Below are 17,381 nucleotides of genomic sequence, written 5' to 3'. Positions count from 1 at the left end.
TTACTGATGTCTTCGTATGCCATGATAAATATCTCTCTTAGAAACTTGCCGTATGTTCTCTTAATCAGATCAAGGCAGATAACTTATTTTTAGCATGAGGTGACAATGGCATGTGCAAACATCAGCTTAAAAGAATTGTATTTACCTTACAGTAATTTTGCCTGTTCTGTATATGAGCAGTTTTCTAGAATTCTGGGTTTACTGGTATTTGTGCTGGACTTTGCAATAATCAGAATGTCAGGTTGGACTGCAGGCAAGAACATCAGAGATGTTGATGGGGAAAATAGAAGTGTTGTGAGGAAAGCTGAAAATTTAAGAAGTGTGCCATTTGTAATGTGAAGTGATTTTCAAGTTAGTAAAGACAATCGGGTTAGAATTCTGGTGCACATGGTTGAGGTCTAGTCCAGAGGAATAAAGAAAAGGGATAGACAGAGAAGGCAGACACACTGAGCTTGAGCAGATTGTGACTCCTATAAAGTGACTTCAGATAGCTGAGCTGCAGTTTTAAGCTTGGAAAGTGGCATGAAAGGGAGAGATAACATTGTTTGTGTGAAAGAAAGCAGCTGAGTTGAAGAACCACAAACTCAAGCATAGTGTCAATGATACACAAGAGCTATATATGCTAAACTGAGCGTTAAGAGTTTCAGAAGGCTGAAAGTCAGGACAGTGGCCTTAAATTAATGAACAAACTTTTCCTTCCACTTCATTAGAAGCTTCAGAGTCATGCGAAACTCAAGTGGCTTCGTGTTTAATTATAAGAATTGGTGGTAGGTAGTTTTGTTAAATGGGCTGATGAAGAGAGCAGTGTTTGTAATTTGTTATACTCTTCCTGTTTCTATGAATACCTGGTAATTAACTGATCTTTGGTCTCACCAACACGCATGTGAGCACATTTGAATATCTCTAGGACTTCTGGATTGCTTGAGACCCACTAATTGAGAAACTGTGAGTTATAAAGCACATGGTTTGATTTACTGAAGAAGAATTTGGGGCCTTTGAAAGAACATAAGAAGGCAGTAAGCGGTGAGATAATAAAGGTTTTTTGAACCTTAGGCAGTAGGAAATCTCAGCATTTAGAGTTGTGTTTATGCCATTTTTAAAATATCAGCACAGACACTAACTTCCCATTCTGCATACTGAAAGCCGTAAATGGCAGAGAGGTCTTCTATGGTTCATGACAAATCAGTATCTGGAATAACTCATAAAACTGAATGAATTAACTTCCATCTCTATTCCCATATAGAGCGCTCTGAGTTTATTGCTTTTTTTTTTTTTTTTTTTCAGTATTTTGAAATAAGATGGTCATTAAAGAGGACATTTCCTGCCAACTTAATATCAGTACAATTGGCAATTTAAAAATAATGTTTCTGTCAGAAAATTCATCTGTTTAAAAAACAGCTAAGAATATTATGATTGATAGTTTTAAAGGCCTGTCTAAAAATTATTTTAACTTGCATGCTTGTTAGCTACACTATACCAATACTTTGTTTATCTAGTTATTTATAGTGGTCTTCTTCCCAGGCTTATTCTCAGCTAATAGCTCTCTGTTCAAAAGTGTCTCGTGGTTACTTTTGATGTTCATCAGGCAGCTATATCACTCTGCCATTCATTCATTAACAAATTTTTTATGCTGCATGGTAAGCATTCAGGGCATCATCTCAGCCTGGATTGTGGTATTTCCAGGGGAAAAAAAAATCAGAGCAGAATTTAGGCGTTCCTATATCCCTCTGTAGGAATTTTGTACTGAAGTAAGATATATAACTCCAAACATTGCAACTAAGAAGGAGGAGGCTTTGACATAGAACTGTGCTCATAAATTAAGGTTTCTATAGTCTCTCCATATATAATTTTTTTCCTCTATCACTGTATTGTAGTTGCACCGTATATTTAATGTAAAATATTTTGTGTGACATGGAATATTAAGCATAACATTTACTCAACCAGTGTAGAATGGCAAAATTGCTGTATTGTTGCTTCTCAGTCATTCGTGTTTTGTTTGAGTCTCAAAGTCAGTTGAAGTCTTTTCATGTTTTTGAGTATGGTTTGGATAAAGCAATTAAATGCCTTTCAGTCTATGCTTATAGCAGTACATGTAACAAGGACACTTTCAGGTTATCCCATTGCATGGGCTCTCCCCCCACCTACTTGAGGTAAATACTACAGCAGTATCTGTGTTTCTGTGAAATAAAAAGTGAAGCTGAGTTTCTACTGTTTTATTGACTGACTTTGTGCAGGATGTCATCAGATGAGGAGAAAAGCACAAGTCCAGTTTTGCTGAAAGACTCAGTTCGGGGCAGTTCTGTTTCTTCAGATGTTCAGGTAGGAAAGAGGCAACCTCATTTGGTTCACCATTACAGCATTTTATCTGGCTACGCATGATTGTGAGGAAACCTAATAAAACTTGTGCCTTTTTTGTGTTTTAGAGATATAGTAAAATAAATGCTAGGAAATGAAGCAAATTAGACAAAAGTAAAACATGTGATTAAAATAAAGTTACTTGGATTTCTTTCTGTGCATTTCACAAGAAATTTCAACTTAAATGAAAATTCACATCTAATCACACATCACTGAGGGTGATCAGTGACAGCTATAAGAAAAATACTATAGTTCTCTTCTTTCTGGTGCTACTTTTTGTGTGTAAAGTTTTATCAAGAGGTGAGAACCAGGATAGAAACCTCTAATTTCTAAGCAATGAAGTGTAGCAGCATGAGGTTCCTTACGCGATGAAAGGAAGTGTTTGTTTCCCGCATTAAATGTGCTGCAACTACAAAGGAAGGGGGTGTTCTTTGCATTTTGAAGGGATGGAAAAATAATTGGATAAAGTATTTCTCCTATGCTGTTGAAAGCAGTAGATCTTTATCCTTAATATTTCAATATTTCAATTTCACCCTCAGTAAATTCGCAGATGACACCAAATTGGCTGGAAGTGTGGATCTGCCTGGGGGTAGCGAGGCCCTACAGAGGGATCTGGACAGGCTGGAGAGCTGGGCTGAAGCCAATGGGATGAGTTTCAACAAGGCCAAATGCCGGGTCCTGCACTTCGGCTACAACAACCCCAGGCGACGCTACAGGCTTGGGGCGGTGTGGCTGGAGGACTGCGTAGAGGAAACGGACCTGGGGGTATTGATTGATGCTCGTCTGAACATGAGCCGACAGTGTGCCCAGGTGGCCAAGAAGGCCAATGGCATCCTGGCTTGCATCAAAAACAGTGTTGCAAGCAGGAGCAGAGAGGTGATTGTTCCCCTATATTCAGCACTAGTGAGGCCGCACCTCGAGTACTGTATCCAGTTTTGGGCCCCTCACTGCAAGAAAGATATTGAGGCCCTGGAACGTGTTCAAAGGAGGGCAACAAAGCTGGTGAGGGGTCTGGAACACAGGCCATATGAGGAGAGGCTGAAGGAGCTGGGAATGTTCAGCCTGGAGAAGAGGAGGCTCAGGGGAGACCTCATTGCTCTCTATAACTTCCTGAAGGGAGGTTGTAGTGAGCTGGGGGTCGGCCTCTTCTCTCGTGTCATTAGTGATAGGACCAGAGGGAATGGTTTCAAGCTACGGCAGGGGAGATTCAGGCTGTACATGAGGAAGAAAACTTTTCAGAAAGGGTGGTCAGGCACTGGAATGGACTGCCCAGGGAGGTGGTGGAATCACCGACCCTGGGGGTGTTCAAGGGAAGGCTGGATGTTGTGCTGAGGGACATGGTTTAGTGGGAGCTATTGGGAATAGGTGAACGGTTGGACTGGATGATCTCTTAGGTCTTTTCCAACCTTGGTGATTCTATGATTCTATGAATAGTTGGTTACTATTTTCAGAGTAGATGTTGGCATTGTTTTGTTTTTCTTCCCTCAATAAGATTCTAACCAAAACAGGTTAATTTTTACAATAAGCTTTGCTGGTTGCCTTGTGCAAATATGTGTATACTTCTGCTACCAGATAGAAAGGGCACATTCATCTTAAGCACTGTTAAGTTCAGTTTTTTCTTCCTCTCAATTGCCTTTGTTCCTTTTAAAATGCCAGTTTATGCTGGCAGTGGCAGAATACATCAGTGTGTGTGACTGGGATATTACAAGATACTGTTTAAGTTTCACATTAAAACACTTAAATGGATTGAACTTGTGGCAGTGATAAAACACAGCTTCAGTTGAAGTAAGTAGCTGTTGAAGTTTTAACAGCAGGAATTAATACCAAGTTTCCTTGCTTGTATACATACCTGCTATTTGTAGACCTGTGAGAAGTCACTTGTTTTTGGAATGCCAGCTAATGCACTGCAGGATGACTTATAAAAGTGGGTGAAGAGCAACTGAAAGAGAACTTATCTTTTGCTCTTCACGTAACAAGCAGTATAAAAGATTGTGCTTCAGAAGTTTAGATAAGTACCTAGTAAAAGTGCATGGTACGCGTGGCCTAACTGCTAATGCGTGTCAGCTTTCTTAATACTGGATGTAACATCTTACAATTAGCATATGTTTTTACACAGTTATTGTCCAATTCTTATGCATCCTAAGAACATACACTGAAAAATCATACCTTGTAAACTATTTAAGTCTTGCACTCAATCTGCGTTTTTATTCATGTTGCAATTAATTTCTGCATTTCATACACTTCTCTGTTAATAAGCTTTATTAATCTGGAGACAGTGACAGTAATCTGTCAGCTGTGTTTCCAGTATCTTTTGTAGTTGGAAAAGAGGATGAAGGCAACAAATACTATATGACCAGAATTTTCTTGTGTGATTCCTATGATTGCCAGGGAGATTCAAAGTCCACCTCATTGGGAATTGTAGAGCAGAATAATACTGAGTGGCCACTTTGCTACTGAATACGTGTCTAGTACAGCATTGATTCACTTTTCACTCTTAGTGCAGCGAACTGGATTTGAAAGGAATTTTGGTTTGTAGAAGATGTGATTAGGGCTGTAAATCTTAGTGGCTGCATTACTTCAGTTGGATAACTTGATTTAGATGTTTCTGTGAATCTTAAGTGCTGTTTTATCTTAGATGCTGGTGTCTCTTTATAAGTCTCACCAACAGATAATACAGACTATAACTTGGCTCTTGTGTTCCAGTACAAATGCAATAGTGCACAAAGAGATACATTATAAAAGTAACAGTGCAAATTAAGGCTTCCATAACTGTGAACTAAATCCTGTGGGGGGAAAAAATTAGTAACTAAAAAGGAAAACTTTAAGGTCATAGCTAACAAATACAAATATTGGCAAGGGACGTATCCTTACCCTACCAGATAATTTTAGTTTATTCTTAGGTTAGTTTTGTTTTCTGTCATACATGAAAGAGCGTAGCTTTGTGTGGAGTAGATTACTCAAGTTTTAGTAAGTGTTACAAGTTGAAATACTAGAAAAATCTCCTTATAACTTGACTTGTATATTTTAAGCACTTAACATGTCTGTAGTAAGGTGGACCCTGGAGTACTCCTTAAATAGGGTGACTTAAACTGAACCACTCTCTTGTGCCTCATATGTTGTCATTTCAATTCGATGAGGTAATGATGTAAATAGATGGGTTGGATCTGCCTGACAACTAACTTCTTAGGGTTAAGAGTTAGCTTTAAGATGCTATCTCTATCTGCAGGAAGAAGGGCGAGTGCTGGTTCTGCACCTGGGATGGGGTGCCCAGGCTCTGTGTGCAGACATTAGGGGTGACGTTCTGGCTGGCTAGAGTCATGGCCGCTGCCTGCCTGCCTTGGCTGGCTGGCTGGAGTCGTGGCCGCTGCCTGCCTGCACCAGAGAGCGGTGGGCATGGAATGGGCTGCCCCAATGGGCAGTGGGCACGGCCCCGAGGTGCTGCAGATGAAGGACTGTCTGATTTAGGTGGTCCTCTGCGGAGTGAGGGGTTGGACTTGCTGATCCTTGGGGGACCCTTCCAACTGCAGATATCCGTACCATCCTAGGATCATAGAATTGCCTGCGTTGAAAAGGACCTCAATGATCATGCAGTTTCAACCCCCCTGCTGTGTGCGGGATCGTCAACCACCAGACCAGGCTGCCCAGAGCCACATCCGGCCTGGCCTTGAATGCTTCCCGGGAGGGGGCATCCACAACCTCCTTGAGCAACCTGTGCATCACCACCCTCTCTGTGAAAATCTTCCTTTTCATATATAACCGAAACCTGCCCTGTCTCAGTTTAAGACCATTCCCCCTTGTCCTAGCACTGCAACCCTCATAATCAGCCATTCCCCTCCTCTTTATAAGCTCCCCTCAAGTACTGGAAGGCCCTGGAGCCTTCTCTTTCCAAGCTAAACAAGCGCAGTTCCTTCAACCTTTCTTCATAGAAGAGGTGCTCCAGCCCTCTGCTCATCTTAGTGGACCTGCTCTGGACCCACTCCAAGAAGCTGACTTGTTATTAGACAGTGCCTTAACATATACCAAAACAAAACAAAACAAAAACAAAAGCGAACAAATAAGAAAAGACAAAAAAACCAAATTAATCCTATCTCCAAAAATTTGTTATGGGGAGAATGTGCCCCAGCATCGTATGGAGAAACCAGGCAAGGCCAAGCATTGTTTAATTCATTTTTATTTGTTTATTTCATTATTTCACTTCCTGGCTGGAATCGTCGTCCCTGCTTGCGTCGGCTGGAGTTGTGGCCCCTGCCTGCCTGCCTTGGCTGGCTGGCTGGAGTCGTGGTCGTTGCTTGCGTCAGCTGGAGTCGTCGTCCATGCTTGAGTCGGGTGAAGTCCTGTCCCCCTGCCTGCCTGCCTTGGCTGGCTGGCTGGAGCCGTGCCCCTGCCTACCTGCCTTGGCTAGCTGGCTGGAGTCATGTCCCCTGCCTGCCTGCCTTGGCTGGCTGGCTGGCGTCCTGGCCGCTGCCTGCCTGCCTTGGCTGGCTGGCGGGAGTCCTGGCCCCTGCCTGCCTGCCTTGGCTGGCTGGCTGGAGTCCTGGCCCCTGCCTGCCTTCCTTGGCTGGCTGGCTGGAGTCGAGGCCCCTGCCTGCCTGCCTTGGCTGGCTGGCTGGAGTCGTGTCCCCTGCCTGCCTGCCTTGGCTGGCTGGCTGGCGTCCTGGCCCCTGCCTGCTTGCCTTAGCTGGCTGGCTGGAGTCATGTCCCCTGCCTGCCTTGGCTTGGCTGGCTGGCTGGAGACGTGGTCGTTGCTTGCGTTGGCTGGAGGCGTCGTCCATGCTTGAGTCGGATGAAGTCCTGGCCTCTGCTTGCCTGCCTTGGCTGGCTGGCTGGCGTCCTGGCCCCTGCCTGCCTGCCTTGGCTAGCTGGCTGGAGTCGAGGCCCCTGCCTGCCTTGGCTGGCTGGCTGGAGTCATGTCCCCTGCCTGCCTGCCTTGGCTGGCTGGCTGGCGTCCTGGCCGCTGCCTGCCTGCCTTGGCTGGCTGGCTGGAGTCGTGTCCCCTGCCTGCCTTGGCTGGCTGGCTGGAGTCGAGGCCCCTGCCTGCCTGCCTTGGCTGGCTGGCTGGAGTCATGGCCCCTGCCTGCCTTGGCTTGCTGGCTGGAGTCGTGTCCGCTGCCTGCCTGCCTTGGCTGGCTGGCTGGAGTCGAGGCCCCTGCCTGCCTGCCTTGGCTGGCTGGCTGCCTTGCATCACAGCTGGTATTCTGTTGTCACGGTTCCCTTTTTTGGAACTTTTCCGAGGGAGGTGGCTGATGGCATCATAAAGCCTTGGTTATGCGTGCCTTAGAATGTTGCTTGACAATTAAAACATGGCTGCACTGGAGGATTGGGTGACTTTGTCCTGACAGTTGCCCTATGTGTCACCACTGGGATTCTGCGGGGCTCCATTTCCAGGCCATTTCTCTATATTGTTTTTACGGTTGATTCCAATAAAGACCTGTTAGCTGTATCAATGGGTTTGTGGCTGATGCTAAGCTGGGAGGAGTTTTGACCTCCTTGAGGATAAAGAGGCCTTGCCTTGAGATCTGGACAAAATGAGGGTGGTTCCCATCTGCACAAAGAAGGGTGAGCGCTGGGTTCTGCACCTGGGATGGGGTGCCGTGGCTCTGTGTGCAGACATTGTGGGTGAAGTTCTGGAGCGCAGCCTGGCAAAAAGGGATCTGGTTTGACGGCAAATTGCATCTGAGGCGGCAGTGCGCCTGGCACTCAGAAGGGTCAACCGTACCCTGGGGTGCGTCAGGCCCAGCACTGGCAGGCGAGGGAAGCGGCCGTCCCGCTCTGCTCTGCGCTGTGCGGCCTCGCCTGCAGCGCTGGGTGCAGGTTGGGGTGCCACTGCATAAGATGCGAGGAGAGAGTGTCCACAGGAGGGCTCCAGAGATGGAGGAGGATCTGAGGGCACAGTGTTTGAGGAGCAGCTGAGCACCGTGGCTGTGCTCAGCCCAGAGCAGAGCAGGTTGAGGGCAGCCCTCATGGCGGCTGCAGCTGCTCACAGGGAGCGGAGGGCAGCGCTGAGTTGTGCTGTGCTGCCTGGTGACAGCGACAGGGCCCGAGGGAACGGCATGGAGCTGTGGCAGGGGGCCCCAGGGGCGGCTGGGGGTCAGGGAAAGGGCCTGCACCAGAGAGCGGTGGGCATGGAATGGGCTGCCCCAATGGGCAGTGGGCACGGCCCCGAGGTGCTGCAGATGAAGGACTGTCTGATTTAGGTGGTCCTCTGCGGAGTGAGGGGTTGGACTTGCTGATCCTTGGGGGACCCTTCCAACTGCAGATATCCATACCATCCTAGGATCATAGAATTGCCTGCGTTGAAAAGGACCTCAATGATCACGCAGTTTCAACCCCCCTGCTGTGTGCGGGATCGTCAACCACCAGACCAGGCTGCCCAGAGCCACATCCGGCCTGGCCTTGAATGCTTCCCGGGAGGGGGCATCCACAACCTCCTTGAGCAACCTGTGCATCACCACCCTCTGTGTGAAAATCTTCCTTTTCATATCTAACCGAAACCTGCCCTGTCTCAGGTTAAGACCATTCCCCCTTGTCCTAGCACTGCAACCCTCATAATCAGCCATTCCCCTCCTCTTTATACGCTCCCCTCAAGTACTGGAAGGCCCTGGAGCCTTCTCTTTTGCAAGCTAAAGAAGCCCAGTTCCCTCAACCTTTCTTCATAGAAGAGGTGCTCCAGCCCTCTGATCATCTTAGTGGCCCTCCTCTGGACCCACTCCAAGAAGTTGACGTGTTATAAGACAATGCCTTAACATATACCAAAACAAAACAAAACAAAAACAAAAACAAACAAACAAACAAAAAGACCAAAAAAAAGCCCAATTAGCCATATCTCAAAAAATTTGTTATGGGGAGAATCAGCCCCAGCATCGTATTGAGAAACCAGGCAAGGCCAAACATTGTTTAATTCATTTTTATTTGTTTATTTCATTATTTCACATCCAGGCTGGAATCGTCGTCCCTGCTTGCATCGGCTGGAGTTGTGGCCCCTGCCTGCCTGCCTTGGCTGGCTGGCTGGCGTCCTGGCCCCTGCCTGCCTGCCTTGGCTGGCTGGCTGGAGTCATGGCCCCTGCCTGCCTGCCTTGGCTGGCTGGCTGGCGTCCTGGCCGCTGCCTGCCTGCCTAGGCTGGCTGGCGGGAGTCCTGGCCCCTGCCTGCCTGCCTTGGCTGGCTGGCTGGAGTCGTGTCCCCTGCCTGCCTGCCTTGGCTGGCTGGCTGGAGTCCTGGCCCCTGCCTGCCTTCCTTGGCTGGCTGGCTGGAGTCCTGGCCCCTGCCTGCCTGCCTTGGCTGGCTGGCTGGAGTCGTGTCCCCTGCCTGCCTGCCTTGGCTGGCTGGCTGGCGTCCTGGCCCCTGCCTGCTTGCCTTAGCTGGCTGGCTGGAGTCATGTCCCCTGCCTGCCTTGGCTTGGCTGGCTGGCTGGAGACGTGGTCGTTGCTTGCGTTGGCTGGAGGCGTCGTCCATGCTTGAGTCGGATGAAGTCCTGGCCTCTGCTTGCCTGCCTTGGCTGGCTGGCTGGCGTCCTGGCCCCTGCCTGCCTGCCTTGGCTAGCTGGCTGGAGTCGAGGCCCCTGCCTGCCTGCCTTGCTTGGCTGGCTGGAGTCGAGGCCCCTGCCTGCCTGCCTTGCTTGGCTGGCTGGAGTCGAGGCCCCTGCCTGCCTGCCTTGGCTGGCTGGCTGGAGTCGAGGCCCCTGCCTGCCTGCCTTGGCTGGCTGGCTGGAGTCGAGGCCCCTGCCTGCCTGCCTTGGCTGGCTGGCTGGAGTCGTGTCCCCTGCCTGCCTTCCTTGGCTGGCTGGCTGGCGTCCTGGCCCCTGCCTGCCTGCCTTGGCTGGCTGGCTGGAGTCGTGTCCCCTGCCTGCCTGCCTTGGCTGGCTGGCTGGAGTCGTGTCCCCTGCCTGCCTGCCTTGGCTGGCTGGCTGGAGTCCTGGCCCCTGCCTGCCTGCCTTGGCTGGCTGGCTGGAGTCTTGTCCCCTGCCTGCCTGCCTTGGCTGGCTGGCTGGCGTCCTGGCCCCTGCCTGCCTGCCTTGGCTGGCAGGCTGGAGTCGTGTCCCCTGCCTGCCTGCCTTGGCTGGCTGGCTGGAGTCCTGGCCCCTGCCTGCCTGCTTTGGCTGGCTGGCTGGAGTCGAGGCCCCTGCCTGCCTGCCTTGGCTGGCTGGCTGGAGTCGAGGCCCCTGCCTGCCTGCCTTGCTTGGCTGGCTGGAGTCGAGGCCCCTGCCTGCCTGCCTTGGCTGGCTGGCTGGAGTCGTGTCCCCTGCCTGCCTGCCTTGGCTGGCTGGCTGGAGTCGAGGCCCCTGCCTGCCTGCCTTGGCTGGCTGGCTGGAGTCGTGTCCCCTGCCTGCCTTCCTTGGCTGGTTGGCTGGCGTCCTGGCCCCTGCCTGCCTGCCTTGGCTGGCTGGCTGGAGTCGTGTCCCCTGCCTGCCTGCCTTGGCTGGCTGGCTGGAGTCCTGGCCCCTGCCTGCCTGCCTTGGCTGGCTGGCTGGAGTCGAGGCCCCTGCCTGCCTGCCTTGGCTGGCTGGCTGGAGTCGTGTCCCCTGCCTGCCTGCCTTGGCTGGCTGGCTGGAGTCCTGGCCCCTGCCTGCCTGCCTAGGCTGGCTGGCTGGAGTCGATGCCCCTGCCTGCCTCCCTTGGCTGGCTGGCTGGAGTCCTGGCCCCTGCCTGCCTGCCATGGCTTCCAGGCTGGAGTCGAGGCCCCTGCCTGCCTGCCTTGGCTGGCTGGCTGGAGTCAAGGCCGCTGCTTCCTGCCTTGGCTGGCTGGCTGGAGTCCTGGCCCCTGCCTGCCTGCCTTGGCTGGCTGACTGGAGTCAAGGCCCCTGCCTGCCTGCCTTGGCTGGCTGGCTGGAGTCCTGGCCCCTGCCTGCCTGCCTTGGCTGGCTGGCTGGAGTCCTGGCCCCTGCCTGCCTGCCTTGGCTGGCTGGCTGGAGTCCTGGCCCCTGCCTGCCTGCCTTGCTTGGCTGGCTGGAGTCGTGTCCCCTGCCTGCCTGCCTTGGCTGGCTGGCTGCCTTGCATCACAGCTGGTATTCTGTTGTCACGGTTCCCTTATTTGGAACTTTTCTGAGGGAGGTGGCTGATGGCATCATAAAGCCTTGGTTATGCGTGCCTTAGAATGTTGCTTGACAATTAAAACATGGCTGCACTGGAGGATTGGCTGACTTTGTCCTGACAGTTGCCCTATGTGTCACCACTGGGATTCTGCGGGGCTCCATTTCCAGGCCATTTCTCTATATTGTTTTTACGGTTGATTCCAATAAAGACCTGTTAGCTGTATCAATGGGTTTGTGGCTGATGCTAAGCTGGGAGGAGTTTTGACCTCCTTGAGGATAAAGAGGCCTTGCCTTGAGATCTGGACAAAATGAGGGTGGTTCCCATCTGCACAAAGAAGGGCGAGCGCTGGGTTCTGCACCTGGGATGGGGTGCCGTGGCTCTGTGTGCAGACATTGTGGGTGAAGTTCTGGAGCGCAGCCTGGCAAAAAGGGATCTGGTTTGACGGCAAATTGCATCTGAGGCGGCAGTGCGCCTGGCACTCAGAAGGGTCAACCGTACCCTGGGGTGCGTCAGGCCCAGCACTGGCAGGCGAGGGAAGCGGCCGTCCCGCTCTGCTCTGCGCTGTGCGGCCTCGCCTGCAGCGCTGGGTGCAGGTTGGGGTGCCACTGCATAAGATGCGAGGAGAGAGTGTCCACAGGAGGGCTCCAGAGATGGAGGAGGATCTGAGGGCACAGTGTTTGAGGAGCAGCTGAGCACCGTGGCTGTGCTCGGCCCAGAGCAGAGCAGGTTGAGGGCAGCCCTCATGGCGGCTGCAGCTGCTCACAGGGAGCGGAGGGCAGCGCTGAGTTGTGCTGTGCTGCCTGGTGACAGCGACAGGGCCCGAGGGAACGGCATGGAGCTGTGGCAGGGGGCCCCAGGGGCGGCTGGGGGTCAGGGAAAGGGCCTGCACCAGAGAGCGGTGGGCATGGAATGGGCTGCCCCAATGGGCAGTGGGCACGGCCCCGAGGTGCTGCAGATGAAGGACTGTCTGATTTAGGTGGTCCTCTGCGGAGTGAGGGATTGGACTTGCTGATCCTTGGGGGACCCTTCCAACTGCAGATATCCGTACCATCCTAGGATCATAGAATTGCCTGCGTTGAAAAGGACCTCAATGATCATGCAGTTTCAACCCCCCTGCTGTGTGCGGGATCGTCAACCACCAGACCAGGCTGCCCAGAGCCACATCCGGCCTGGCCTTGAATGCTTCCCGGGAGGGGGCATCCACAACCTCCTTGAGCAACCTGTGCATCACCACCCTCTGTGTGAAAATCTTCCTTTTAATGTCTAACCGAAACCTGCCCTGTCTCAGGTTAAGACCATTCCCCCTTGTCCTAGCACTGCAACCCTCATAATCAGCCATTCCCCTCCTCTTTATACGCTCCCCTCAAGTACTGGAAGGCCCTGGAGCCTTCTCTTTTGCAAGCTAAAGAAGCCCAGTTCCCTGAACCTTTCTTCATAGAAGAGGTGCTCCAGCCCTCTGATCATCTTAGTGGCCCTCCTCTGGACCCACTCCAAGAAGTTGACGTGTTATAAGACAGTGCCTTAACATATACCAAAACAAAACAAAACAAAAACAAAAACAAACAAACAAACAAAAAGACCAAAAAAAAGCCCAATTAGCCATATCTCAAAAAATTTGTTATGGGGAGAATCAGCCCCAGCATCGTATTGAGAAACCAGGCAAGGCCAAACATTGTTTAATTCATTTTTATTTGTTTATTTCATTATTTCACATCCAGGCTGGAATCGTCGTCCCTGCTTGCATCGGCTGGAGTTGTGGCCCCTGCCTGCCTGCCTTGGCTGGCTGGCTGGAGTCGTGGTCGTTGCTTGCGTCAGCTGGAGTCGTCGTCCATGCTTGAGTCGGGTGAAGTCCTGTACCCCTGCCTGCCTGCCTTGGCTGGCTGGCTGGAGCCGTGCCCCTGCCTGCCTGCCTTGGCTAGCTGGCTGGAGTCCTGGCCCCGGCCTGCCTGCTTTGGCTGGCTGGCTGGAGTCGTGGCCGTTGCTTGTGTCGGTTGGAGTCGTCGTCCATGTTTGAGTTGGGTGAAGTCCTGGCCCCTGCCTGCCTGCCTTGGCTGGCTGGCTGGAGTCCTGGCCCCTGCCTGCTTGCCTTAGCTGGCTGGCTGGAGTCATGTCCCCTGCCTGCCTTGGCTTGGCTGGCTGGCTGGAGACGTGGTCGTTGCTTGCGTTGGCTGGAGGCGTCGTCCATGCTTGAGTCGGATGAAGTCCTGGCCTCTGCTTGCCTGCCTTGGCTGGCTGGCTGGCGTCCTGGCCCCTGCCTGCCTGCCTTGGCTAGCTGGCTGGAGTCGAGGCCCCTGCCTGCCTTGGCTGGCTGGCTGGAGTCATGGCCCCTGCCTGCCTGCCTTGGCTGGCTGGCTGGCGTCCTGGCCGCTGCCTGCCTGCCTTGGCTGGCTGGCGGGAGTCCTGGCCCCTGCCTGCCTGCCTTGGCTGGCTGGCTGGAGTCGTGTCCCCTGCCTGCCTGCCTTGGCTGGCTGGCTGGAGTCCTGGCCCCTGCCTGCCTTCCTTGGCTGGCTGGCTGGAGTCGAGGCCCCTGCCTGCCTGCCTTGGCTGGCTGGCTGGAGTCGTGTCCCCTGCCTGCCTGCCTTGGCTAGCTGGCTGGAGTCCTGGCCGCTGCCTGCCTGCCTTGGCTGGCTGGCTGGAGTCGTGGCCGTTGCTTGTGTCGGTTGGAGTTGTCGTCCATGTTTGAGTCGGGTGAAGTCCTGGCCCCTGCCTTCCTGCCTTGGCTGGCTGGCTGGAGCCGTGGCTCCTGTCTGCCTGCCTAGGCTTCCAGGCTGGAGTCCTGGCCCCTGCCTGCCTGCCTTGCTTGGCTGGCTGGAGTCGAGGCCCCTGCCTGCCTGCCTTGGCTGGCTGGCTGGAGTCCTGGCCCCTGCCTGCCTGCCTTGGCTGGCTGGCTGGAGTCGAGGCCCCTGCCTGCCTGCCTCGCCAGGCTGGCTGGAGTCCTCGCCCCTGCCTGCTTGCCTTGGCTGGCTGGCTGGAGTCCTGGCCCCTGCCTGCCTGCCTTGGCTGGCTGGCTGGAGTCCTGGCCCCTGCCTGCTTGCCTTGGCTGGCTGGCTGGAGTCCTGGCCGCTGCCTGCCTGCCTTGGCTGGCTGGCTGGAGTCGTGTCCCCTGCCTGCCTGCCTTGGCTGGCTGGCTGGAGTCGTGTCCCCTGCCTGCCTGCCTTGGCTGGCTGGCTGGAGTCCTGGCCCCTGCCTGCCTGCCTTGGCTGGCTGGCTGGAGTCGTGTCCCCTGCCTGCCTGCCTTGGCTGGCTGGCTGGAGTCCTGGCCCCTGCCTGCTTGCCTTCGCTGGCTAGCTGGAGTCCTGGCCGCTGCCTGCCTGCCTTGGCTGGCTGGCTGGAGTCCTGGCCCCTGCCTGCTTGCCTTGGCTGGCTGGCTGGAGTCCTGGCCGCTGCCTGCCTGCCTTGGCTGGCTGGCTGGAGTCGAGGCCCCTGCCTGCCTGCCTTGGCTGGCTGGCTGGAGTCCTGGCCCCTGCCTGCCTTCCTTGGCTGGCTGGCTGGAGTCGAGGCCCCTGCCTGCCTGCCTTGGCTGGCTGCCTGGCGTCCTGGCCCCTGCCTGCTTGCCTTAGCTGGCTGGCTGGAGTCATGTCCCCTGCCTGCCTTGGCTTGGCTGGCTGGCTGGAGACGTGGTCGTTGCTTGCGTCGGCTGGAGGCGTCGTCCATGCTTGAGTCGGATGAAGTCCTGGCCTCTGCCTGCCTGCCTTGGCTGGCTGGCTGGCGTCCTGGCCCCTGCCTGCCTGCCTTGGCTAGCTGGCTGGAGTCCTGGCCCCTGCCTGCCTTGGCTGGCTGGCTGGAGTCATGTCCCCTGCCTGCCTGCCTTGGCTGGCTGGCTGGAGTCCTGGCCCCTGCCTGCCTCCCTTGGCTGGCTGGCTGGAGTCGTGTCCCCTGCCTGCCTGCCTTGGCTGGCTGGCTGGAGTCCTGGCCCCTGCCTGCCTGCCTTGGCTGGCTGGCGGGAGTCCTGGCCCCTGCCTGCCTGCCTTGGCTGGCTGGCGGGAGTCCTGGCCCCTGCCTGCCTGCCCTGGCTGGCTGGCTGGAGTCATATCCCCTGCCTGCCTGCCTTGGCCAGCTGGCTGGAGTCCTGGTCCCTGCCTGCCTGCCTTGGCTGGCAGGCTGGAGTCGTGTCCCCTGCCTGCCTGCCTTGGCTGGCTGGCTGGAGTCGAGGCCCCTGCCTGCCTGCCTTGCTTGGCTGGCTGGAGTCGAGGCCCCTGCCTGCCTGCCTTGGCTGGCTGGCTGGAGTCCTGGCCCCTGCCTGCCTGCCTTGGCTGGCTGGCGGGAGTCCTGGCCCCTGCCTGCCTGCCTTGGCTGGCTGGCTGGAGTCGAGGCCCCTGCCTGCCTGCCTTGGCTGGCTGGCTGGAGTCGAGGCCCCTGCCTGCCTGCCTTGGCTGGCTGGCTGGAGTCGAGGCCCCTGCCTGCCTGCCTTGGCTGGCTGGCTTGAGTCGTGTCCCCTGCCTGCCTTCCTTGGCTGGCTGGCTGGCGTCCTGGCCCCTGCCTGCCTGCCTTGGCTGGCTGGCTGGAGTCGTGTCCCCTGCCTGCCTGCCTTGGCTGGCTGGCTGGAGTCCTGGCCCCTGCCTGCCTGCCTTGGCTGGCTGGCTGGAGTCCTGGCCCCTGCCTGCCTGCCTTGGCTGGCTGGCTGGAGTCGAGGCCCCTGCCTGCCTGCCTTGGCTGGCTGGCTGGAGTCCTGGCCCCTGCCTGCCTGCCTTGGCTGGCTGGCTGGAGTCCTGGCCCCTGCCTGCCTGCCTTGGCCAGCTGGCTGGAGTCCTGGCCCCTGCCTGCCTGCCTTGGCTGGCTGGCTGGAGTCGAGGCCCCTGCCTGCCTGCCTTGGCTGGCTGGCTGGAGTCGTGTCCTCTGCCTGCCTGCCTTGGCTGGCTGGCTGGAGTCGAGGCCCCTGCCTGCCTGCCTTGGCTGGCTGGATTGAGTCGTGTCCCCTGCCTGCCTTCCTTGGCTGGTTGGCTGGCGTCCTGGCCCCTGCCTGCCTGCCTTGGCTGGCTGGCTGGAGTCGTGTCCCCTGCCTGCCTGCCTTGGCTGGCTGGCTGGAGTCCTGGCCCCTGCCTGCCTGCCTTGGCTGGCTGGCTGGAGTCGAGGCCCCTGCCTGCCTGCCTTGGCTGGCTGGCTGGAGTCGTGTCCCCTGCCTGCCTGCCTTGGCTGGCTGGCTGGAGTCCTGGCCCCTGCCTGCCTGCCTAGGCTGGCTGGCTGGAGTCGATGCCCCTGCCTGCCTGCCTTGGCTGGCTGGCTGGAGTCCTGGCCCCTGCCTGCCTGCCATGGCTTCCAGGCTGGAGTCGAGGCCCCTGCCTGCCTGCCTGCCTTGGCTGGCTGGCTGGAGTCAAGGCCGCTGCTTCCTGCCTTGGCTGGCTGGATGGAGTCCTGGCCCCTGCCTGCCTGCCTTGGCTGGCTGACTGGAGTCAAGGCCCCTGCCTGCCTGCCATGGCTTCCAAGCTGGAGTCCTGGCCCCTGCCTGCCTGCCTTGGCTGGCTGGCTGGAGTCCTGGCCCCTGCCTGCCTGCCTTGGCTGGCTGGCTGGAGTCGAGGCCCCTGCCTGCCTGCCTTGGCTGGCTGGCTGGAGTCCTGGCCCCTGCCTGCCTGCCTTGCTTGGCTGGCTGGAGTCGAGGCCCCTGCCTGCCTGCCTTGGCTGGCTGGCTGCCTTGCATCACAGCTGGTATTCTGTTGTCACGGTTCCCTTATTTGGAACTTTTCTGAGGGAGGTGGCTGATGGCATCATAAAGCCTTGGTTATGCGTGCCTTAGAATGTTGCTTGACAATTAAAACATGGCTGCACTGGAGGATTGGCTGACTTTGTCCTGACAGTTGCCCTATGTGTCACCACTGGGATTCTGCGGGGCTCCATTTCCAGGCCATTTCTCTATATTGTTTTTACGGTTGATTCCAATAAAGACCTGTTAGCTGTATCAATGGGTTTGTGGCTGATGCTAAGCTGGGAGGAGTTTTGACCTCCTTGAGGATAAAGAGGCCTTGCCTTGAGATCTGGACAAAATGAGGGTGGTTCCCATCTG

At 55.1% G+C, this 17,381-nt stretch overlaps 1 protein-coding gene across 1 annotated transcript in view; it reads left to right on the top strand.

The window, feature by feature from the left end:
• Positions 1 to 2,232: 2,232 nt before the first annotated feature.
• Positions 2,233 to 17,381, top strand: part of POC5 (POC5 centriolar protein) — a gene marked incomplete at its 3' end in the record, with an annotated part of 40,179 nt that continues 25,030 nt past the window's right edge. Inside the window, exon 1 of the mRNA XM_079548746.1 lies at positions 2,233 to 2,319. Coding sequence (XP_079404872.1) covers positions 2,236 to 2,319 — 84 coding nt within the window. The 5' untranslated portion in view covers positions 2,233 to 2,235. The remainder of the gene's footprint in view (positions 2,320 to 17,381) is intronic.

The sequence above is a fragment of the Tetrao urogallus genome, assembly GCF_951394365.1.
Source record: "Tetrao urogallus genome assembly, chromosome: Z".
NCBI classification, from domain to species: domain Eukaryota; kingdom Metazoa; phylum Chordata; class Aves; order Galliformes; family Phasianidae; genus Tetrao; species Tetrao urogallus.
This window is presented reverse-complemented; position numbering and strand designations above follow the sequence as displayed.